The sequence below is a fragment of the Otolemur garnettii genome, unplaced genomic scaffold (genome assembly GCF_000181295.1).
Source record: "Otolemur garnettii isolate 467f Iridium unplaced genomic scaffold, OtoGar3 scaffold00030, whole genome shotgun sequence".
Classification (NCBI taxonomy): Eukaryota; Metazoa; Chordata; class Mammalia; order Primates; family Galagidae; genus Otolemur; species Otolemur garnettii.
This window is the reverse complement of record NW_003852425.1, coordinates 1,717,097-1,726,209: the sequence shown is the minus strand read 5'-3', so window position 1 is coordinate 1,726,209 and position 9,113 is coordinate 1,717,097. Positions and strand designations below refer to the sequence as shown.

At 40.0% G+C, this 9,113-nt stretch overlaps 1 protein-coding gene across 2 annotated transcripts in view; it reads left to right on the top strand.

The window, feature by feature from the left end:
* The window catches only part of HSD17B4 (hydroxysteroid 17-beta dehydrogenase 4), a 69,892-nt gene that overhangs the window by 5,513 nt on the left and 55,266 nt on the right, over positions 1 to 9,113 (top strand). Inside the window, exons 1-2 of one of the 2 annotated variants that reach the window (XM_012804624.2) lie at positions 6,816 to 6,833; positions 7,948 to 8,055. In XM_012804624.2, the coding sequence (XP_012660078.1) occupies position 6,833; positions 7,948 to 8,055 (109 nt within the window). In that variant the 5' untranslated portion in view covers positions 6,816 to 6,832. Of the gene's footprint in view, positions 1 to 6,815; positions 6,834 to 7,947; positions 8,056 to 9,113 lie in introns of those variants that run through there. The other variant, XM_003788894.3, reaches the window with a different exon arrangement.

Genomic DNA, 9,113 nt, shown 5'->3' with positions numbered 1-9,113 from the left:
CAGAGAGGTCCAGGAGGCCAGATCACATAGGACCATTTAGCTCAGAGTGAGGAGTGGCTTCGCCCTGATTGAGATGGGAGCCACTGAGGGACGTGACTAAAGAGCAACATGACCTGATTTAAGTGTGAAATGGCTCATTCTCATTGCTGTTTGGAGACTAGATTGTAGGGGAGGAAAAGGGAAGGTGGAGAAGGAAGATCAGCACATTGGAGTTTATTACACTTTTCTTTCTTTCTTTTTTTTGAAGAAGGATCTAGCTTTTTCTCCTGGGCTAGGGTTCAGTGGTGTCATCATAGCTCACTGCACTTCAAACTCGTGGGCTCAAGTGCTCCTCAGTCTTCCCAAGTAGCTAGTGATACTGGACTTTCATCTTGTCTCCTGGCTAGCTCACCAAATCTGATACTGGACTTTCAGGTTCTTGGTCTCGGTAATTTGAAGAATAAATCCGCGGACCACAGATCAGTGGCAAGACAGAATTTATTTACAGAAAAGAATACAAAAACACTGAAGTTTCTGGTAGAGAGAGAAAACCTTAGTTGGGAGAGAAAAGCTCCCTCTGTTTTTCTCTCCTCTGTCTCTCTCCATTTAGCAGTATATATAGGTGCATGAGTTCCTTCTATATGAGTCCAGGAATGAATGGACACAACAGTCGCTTCCTGTGGGGCAAAGTGAATGAATGTACTAACGAATGGACATAGTTCCTTCCACTGGGGCAAAGTGAATGAATGTACTAATGAATGGACATAGTTCCTTCCGCTGGGGCAAGGTGAATGAATGTACTAATGAATGGACACAGTCCCTTCTACTGGGGCAAGGTGAATGAATGTACTAATGAATGGACACAGTCCATTCACAGAACTGAGGCCTAGGAAACTTACATGAAATTGACCTAGGCATAGGAAATGGGGGTTCTGTATTCAGTCCTAAGTGTAAAGGGGAAGGAGACACCAGGGTGCTGGTGTCTCCTCAGCAATTGTCTGGTCCCTTTGGCTACTGGAGCCTCCGGTCGGGGAGGGAGGCTCCCTCCCTTGCCTACGTTCCAGCCCGCTGGTTCCTCTGCCGGCTGCCACTGCACCAACACCGACAAGGTGTAGGCGGCGGGTCCTCCAGCCCCGCTCAGCTGAACTGGCTGGGGCACCACCTGTCCTGTGTCATTGTCATAGCTCACTGCACTTTCAAACTCTTGGGCTCAAGTGCCCCTCCTGTCCTAGTCTTCCCAAGTAGCTAGGACTGCAGGAATGTGCCACCATGTCTGGCTAATTTTTCTATTTTGGGTTCTTGCTATGTTGCTCAGGCAGATCTTGAACTGGCTTTAAGCAAGCCTTCTGCTTTGGCGTCCGAAAGTGTTAGGATTGCAGGTGTGAGCCACACCTTGCTGGAATCTATTATACTATTAATTCTTCTTGTGCAATACTTCATAATTGTCTACTAAAAGAAAAAAGAAGTGTAATCAGAGACCAATCAGAGGTTACTGCCTCTGGCAAGGGTGAAAGAGGACTTTCTGAGTCTTCGTGATTTGAGTTTCTTTAAAAGTATATTTAAAAGGTAGCCAGTCCCTCCAATAAAGAAACATACTATTGCCCTTCTCATCCTGTATACAAAGCACCATTTTATTTTGGTAATAAAAATAGTTTATAGAAAAAATAGTTTATAGATATGTCATTGACAGTAGATATGACTTAGTGGTGACAGATCCTTGGATTCAATATATGTGAACATGAATATGTGTGTTGTTATAGACACTTCAGGTGTAAAGCATTATAACATTATTACTCTTAGTGGGTGAGCGGGAAGTTAGAAATTGCTGTCCAACTTTTTCACACTAATCTACAGCAAGAGAAGAATTGTTGGCGGTAATTTGAAGCATAGAAGTGAGGTCACACTATGAAGTCCTTCAGAGATAGGTGGTGAATAACAGGGAAATACCCTGTAGGGGGATTTAGCACTGGCTGATATAGCATAAAGGCCATTTCAGGAACATTACCCAGCAGCAGTCTGCTGATAGCCTGGAGAGGTTAAGAAGGGAGGCAAAAGACCGCCTGGGCAGTGACTGTAGGAATTTAGGAATGAAATGATAGGATAGAAAAGAAACTGAGACAGACAATTCTCCAAAAGAATCGGCAACTCCTCGTTGCAAAACTGTCTGCCTGCTGAGCTGAAATCACCCAGCACAGTGCTTGATACGGAGTGGAGCACAGTGAATATTTGAAGGCTCCTAATGAAGTTGATGACCTGTTAGCACGTTCTGTTCACAGATGGAAGAAGATAGAGAAGGTACGGGAGAAGTCTCACTCAGAAGGAAGTGTCAAAAGGGAGGGCCCTTAGAGCAAGATGAGGCTTGGTTTGATTTGCATTTTTTAGTACAAAGTAAAATCAGGAGACTGAAAGCTTATTTCTTGCTTCAGTCTTTGGAGTCAATAGTCAGATAAGGCTGGGGTAAAGGACAGAGAGAAAGAACAGGAAACCTAGGATAAAGTCCTATGCAGCAAATAGGATTATTAAAGACAAACCCAGATGTCTCAATCTCATCTGTGTAACAAAACGCTGAAAAACAATGTAACCTTTATTTCTCTGTCAACATTTCAGAAGAGGAATTTATAATTTTATATCACATATAACAAAGAATTAAAATCTTTTTATAAATAAAGGACACTTACAAATCTATAAGAAATACAGATATCCCAAATAAAATATGAACTAAACAGGGTAAACAGTAAGATTTTAAATGGGCCAATAAGCCCATGGAAATAAACGCAACTTTACTAGCGTTCAAAGAAATGGGAACTGAAATAACCAACTACCATTTATAATTGTTTAATTGTCAAATTGGAAAGAATGATAATAGCCAGTGTTGTGAGGATGTAGGGAAATGAGCATTCTCACAAACGTGGTCCTGTTTTCAGACTGGCTGTGCCTGTTAACTTTGTAATTTGTACTTAGGTTTTTATTTACCTACTTATAGAATTCTTTTTATTGCCTCTAAGTGTGTTTTAGAATTCTCTGGAACCTCATATTCTCAGTATAGCAAGTATTTAATAAAACATTGGGAATGAGTGTTTAGGAAAAAACTTCTGTAGTCTTTAACAGACTAATCACTGATTTTATTTAAAATGATAGAAATAAGGGACAGACTTGGTGTCTTGACAAAACCCTTCAGAGTTAGGAACTTTTCATTGGGTTTTTATTATGAAGAAATGTTGAATTATAGCAAATGCTTTTTCTGTGTTTATTGAGATGATCCTATGGTTTTTCCCGTTCATTTTGTGGATTTGATGTATTATATTTATAAAATTGGATGTGTTGAACCTTCTGTGTATCCCTGGGTGAATTTCACTTGATTGTGTTATACAGGCTTGATGTGCAGTTGGACTTTGTTTGCTAGTGTTTTGTGCCTAAGTTCATCAGAGACATTGGCCTGCAATTTTTTTTTTTTTTTTATTGTGTCTTAGGCTGATTTTACTGTTAAGGTTATACTGGCCCAATAGAATAAGTTTGGAAAATTCTCTCCCCTTCAGATTTTTAGAGCAGCTTGAGAAGAATTGGTGTTTATCTTTCTTAAAAAGTCGGGTAGAATTCGGCAGTGAACTTACCTGGTTCTGGGCTTTTCTTTGTTGGGAGACTTTATGTTACTGATTCAATTATGTTTCTTATTATTGATCTGTAAAGTTTTTTGTTTCTTCTTGGTTTAATCTTGGTAGGTTATGTGCCATTTCCTGTAGGTTTTCTAATTTGTTGGTGTGCAGGTGTTCAAAATAGTTTTAAATGAGCCTTTATATTTTGGAATCAGTTGTAATATCTCCTTTTTCATTTCTAATTTTATTTAGTTTTATCTTTTCCCTTTTTCTAAGTCTAGCTAATGGAGTATCAGTTTTATCTCTTCAGAACACCATCATTTTGTTTTGTACTTTTTTTAAAGTTTCAATTTTGTTTATATCTGCTATAATCTTTATTATTTCTTTACTTCTACATGTTTTGGATTTTGTTTGTTCTTGTTTTTCTAGTTCCTTAAGATGCATTATTAGGTTATTTGAAATCTTTCTACTTTTTTTTTTGAAACAGAGTCTCACTTTGTCACCCTTGGTAGAGTGCCATGGCATTATAGCTCACAGCAACCACAAACTCTTGGGCTTAAGTGATTCTCTTGCCTCAGCCTCCCAAGTAGCTGGGATGACAGGCGCCTGCCACAGTGCCCGGCTATTTTTTGGTTGGAGTTGTCATTGTTTGGCAGGCCCGGGCTGGATTTGAACCCACCAGCTCCAGTATATGTGGCTGGCACCCTAGCTGGTGAGTTACAGGTGCCAAGCCATGCTGTAACTTACATAAGGAAAGACTTGTTCTTGTATATGTGGCCTGTAATGTTGGTTGGGTTGTATATTTTTGGCTTAGGTTCTGGCTGGGCACAGAAGTATAATTCCCATGTGATTTCTTTGACTGTGATTAACATCTATAGTGTCTTTCTGTGCCTCAGTGGCCTCAATGTTAGTATAGAGTGGCAGAGTTTTACTGGGGATAGGGATCATTGAGTGGGTTAGTCCTCAGACCCTGGTGGGTGGGTGTCATGTGCAGTAGCTCCTCACTAGAGGTTATGGGGTCACTGGGCTGGTCCAGGGCTATGTGCATGGTATGTGGGAGGGGGTTGCTGGTGGTATCATGTGTCTTGGTCCCTGTGGGGCATGTGTAGCACATGGTTGCTCTGGAGTGAACCTCAGAGCCTCTGGTGGTAGGTGCCAGGAGGGCTGATCTTTGGTCCCTGAGCAGTGCAGGTGTCAGCTCTTTCAGATGGGGGGGTGGGGGGTGGGCCTCCCTGCTGTGCTTGGCTGTTTCTTTTTTGGAGTGTAGGGAACTGAGTGGGCTCAGGTCCTGGGGTCATGGTTCCGCTGCTGGGACTAGCTGGAGTCTTGGTGGCACACCCTTTCTGTGTAGTCTTGATGAGATGAGGTGGGGCCCCAGGGATGAGGAGATGCAGGGGCTGTTGGCCAGGGCAGGATGTGCTCCATCAGTGGCTGCTTTCTCAAATAGTGTGGAGCTGCTGCAGGTTGGGCCCTGGGGCCTGGAAAGGACTCAGTGTGCTCCTTCTGTTCAGTACTTCAGCTGTGTGAACTACAGGCAGCTACCCGTACTCAGGGCCTGTGATCATTGTGGGGCTCTTGTGTAGTTAGGATTGCAGGCATTTGTGATGGTAATGGGACTGTTGGGGGTGTTCCTCTTACCTTCTCCCCATTATGGGAGCCCCTCCTCAGCTTTGAGCTGATTCCAGCTGGGTGCTCTGCTTCCCTCTCTTAACTTGTCAGCCATCGTTTCTGTGCCTCGGAGGCTTTTGTTCCTTCTTTGCTGAATTTCCGTATTCTCCCTTAGACTCTACTCAAAGCGTAGTTATTTGCTGTTCTGGTCCTTCTTTGTCCAGGAGCTGAGTGTTCAGCCATCTTGGTGATATCTGTCCAGTGCTTTTCTGTTTAAGATTTTAACCCCAGGGATTTAGCTCTGGTGAGAGTGAGATGACTGAATGGGTCAGTGTTAATTTAGTGCTCTCTAGTGTGGAGAATTGTAGATCAATCTGTTCTGATACTGTTGAACTGCACATCAGTTATCCAGCTTCCTAGGCTTACCTGTTTGGTTGCACTTTATGTAGCTTCCACTTGGGGGTAGTGTTTCATCAAATAAGTCTTTACATAAGTAGTATGTTTTCCAGTTTACTTTTCAACTTCTTTGTACTTAAAAAGATCTTAAAATCTTGATACTTTTAAACTGCTTATTTCTGGTCATTTAAATAATTGCATGAAAATGAATGAAAGAAATTCAGGTCTTATCACTTTTGTCATCTTGTGGACATTATAAGCCTCTTTCCATTATTTTGTGTCTTTGAAACAATTTTTATTTGCAGTAGGAATGATAATATTTTATCAGAAAAATTATGTTTCAGTTTATATTTTGAAAACTAATTTCCTCTTAAAAAGTTAAGTGAAAACAGTCTGGGTGCCTGTAGCTCACTAGCTAGGGCGCCAGCCACATACACCAGGGCTGACGGGTTGGAATCCAGCCTGGGCTTGCCAAACAACAATGACAACTCCAACCAAAAAATGGTCAGGCATTGTGGTGGGCGCCTGTGGTCACAACTACTTGGGAGGCTGAGACACGAGAATTGCTTAAGCCCAAGAGTTTGAGGTTGCTATGAGCTGTGATGCCATGGCACTCTACCCTGGGGGACATAGTGAGACTTTGTCTCAAAAAAAAAAAAGTTAAGTGAAAACATATTTGCCCTAGCTGATTTTAAGTGAGGCTAGACTTTGTTTTTTTCTCTGTGTCATCCCATTACCTATTTAACTATCAGATCTCCCTTCCAACACCTCAATTTTAAAAAAAGCTATTTTTTTTTTTTTTTTTGAAACAGAGTTTCATTTTGTCACCCTCAGTAGAGTCCTGTGGTGTTATTGCTCACAGCAACCTCAAACTTTTGGGCTCAAGTGATCCTCTTGCCTCAGCCTCCCGTGTAGCTGGACTATAGGGACCTGCCACAATGCCCGGCTATTTTTAGAGACAAGGTCTCGTTGTGGCTCAGGCTGGTCTCCAACCTGTGAGCTCAGGCAGTCCACCTGCCTTGGCCTCCCAGAATGCTAGATTACTGGTATGAGCCACCGTGCCTGGCCTAAAAGAGCCATTCTTTAGAAAAGAAATCTTGTTTTAAAAAAATTATTTATTAATTGACTTTTAATATTAAAGTTTAGCATGTACTACAGTATCATTGATTAATTAGAAATTTTTTAATTGTAATCCTTGGTGTATATGCAATATCCCTATAGAAAAGATCATTTCATGACACAAATTCTTTGTCTTAAGTTTTTTTCTTAAATTGTTTTTCCATGTTACCTAGCATTGATCTATAACAGTTTTTCATTAGTTTTGCATGTTACTTTATAAATTTTACCTTATATTACTGTATACATCAACTTTGCTATTTGTCCATATTACTTAGTTATGTTGGCCTTTGATACATGTATATGTTTTATCCCAATATCTGTGTGTCACTGTGATCATCATATAGATAACTTTCAGTAAATTATAAAGTTTTTGAGGGTAAGCACCATTCTAATACATTTGTGTGTCCTTCTGTAGATTTTCTTGCAAACAGTAAATGTTCAATCCATGTTTGTATTATGTAATTGGATAGTGGTAAGTATGGTCCGTTTCTAAACATATAAAGATGGAGTCATGGTGTAAATTAATGGCTAGACACACGTTAGTTTTGCATATAATTTTTGACCTCTTTTAATAAATGGTTTTTACATCATTCATAGACCGTGACACAGTATGTTTTCTGAAAATTTACAAATGTGCTTTTGTGTTTAATATTTTAAGATCAGAGTCTTACTTTATTGCCCTATGTAGAGTGCTGTGGTGTCACAGCTCACAGCAACCTCCAACTCCCCTCCTTCTTGAATAATGCTACAATGAATTTTGGACTAATAGCTCTTTGATATTTGAGAGACTTTTAGTTCTTTTTTCTTCTGATTTCAGCTTTTTGGATAAAGATCCAGAAGTAAGATTGTTGGATCATATAGTAGTTTTGTTTTTAATTTTTTGAGGAACTTCCAAACTGGTTTCCTATGTATTTAAGATTAAATACATTTAAGATTTTCACATTTTTTCTTAGTTTTTCACTAAATATTAGGTTGAATCACGCTCTTTTTCTTTTTTTCCAAGAGAGGAAAAATATGGCAAAGTTAAAAAGTTTTATGACACAAACTCATGTTTAAGTGTTTTTGCTGTTTATGTCTATAACTCAAAACCAAAGAGTTGTGTTTGAAAATACATAGGGTGTGTTTAGTCACATGGGGGTGGGGGTTAGGAATTGAGCTGACTGAAGAAATACACTAGTAATTATAGTTTCATTTTCAACTTTAATTTGAAGGTCTAGAAATGAATTATTGTTTGCTTGTTTTTTCATTGCAGTGAATGATTTAGGAGGGGACTTCAAGGGAGTTGGTAAAGGCACCTTTGCTGCTGATAAGGTTGTTGAAGAAATAAGAAAGAAAGGTGGAAAAGCAGTGGCCAACTATGGTATGGTAGAACTCTACTATTTTATTTTATTTCAATTGATACTGTCAGTTACATTAATAATATTTGAGCACATAATGCAGGATCCCAGTGTAATCATGAAATTAAATTTTATCTAAGTCTGCTAGTACTCTTTGACTACTGATTTTATTTAATATGTGATAGTTTTAAAATTTCTTTTTCTTTTTTTCTTTTGCAGTTTTTGGCCTGGGCTGGGTTTGAACCCACCACCTCCGGCATTTGGGGCCAGCGCCCCATTCCTTTGAGTCACAGGCACTGCCCTTTTTTTTAGATAGGGTGTTGATCTGTTTCCTAGGCTAGCATGCAGTGGTGTCACTGCAATCTCCACTCCTGGGCTCAGGTAATCCTGTCTCAGCCTCCTGAGTAGTTGGGAGTACAGGCATGTGCCACCACGCCTGGCTGGTTTTTTTCTCTTGTTTTGTAAACTGAGGGCTTTGCTTTTGCTTAAGCTGGTCTTGAACTCTTGGCCTCAAGCAATCTTCCCACCTTGGCCTCCCAAGGTGCTAGGATTATAGGTGTGAGCCACTGCACCTCACCTAAACTTTTGATGTAGTTTATTTCTACAAAGGTGATTCCTAACCTTTGTTCTTGTATTAAAAATTTTTATTTATCAGAACATGAAAATTAGCAAATTATTATAGATAAGGAATATGTTTTTATAAGACCTGTTTTAATTAAATGGTCTTACATATTTCTACAGAGTTATATTGAATTCTTCTTTAATTGTTTTTTTTTCCATTATAACCCAGGCTGGAGCTCAGTGGTATCACTGAGCTCATGGCAGCCTCAAACTCATGGGCTCAAATAATCCCCCTACCTCAGTTTCCTGAGTAGTTGGGATTACAGGCACATATCATGTCTAGCTACTTTTTCTCATTTTCTATAGAGACGGAGTCTTACTTCAGGCTGGTCTCAAAGTCCTGGGCTCAAGTGAACCTCCTACCTCAGCTTCCCAAAGTGCTAGGATTACAGGTGTGAGCCACCAGGCCTAGCTAAAATTGTTTTTAAGATAGTATAAGAACTAAAATGCCCCCTTTCTG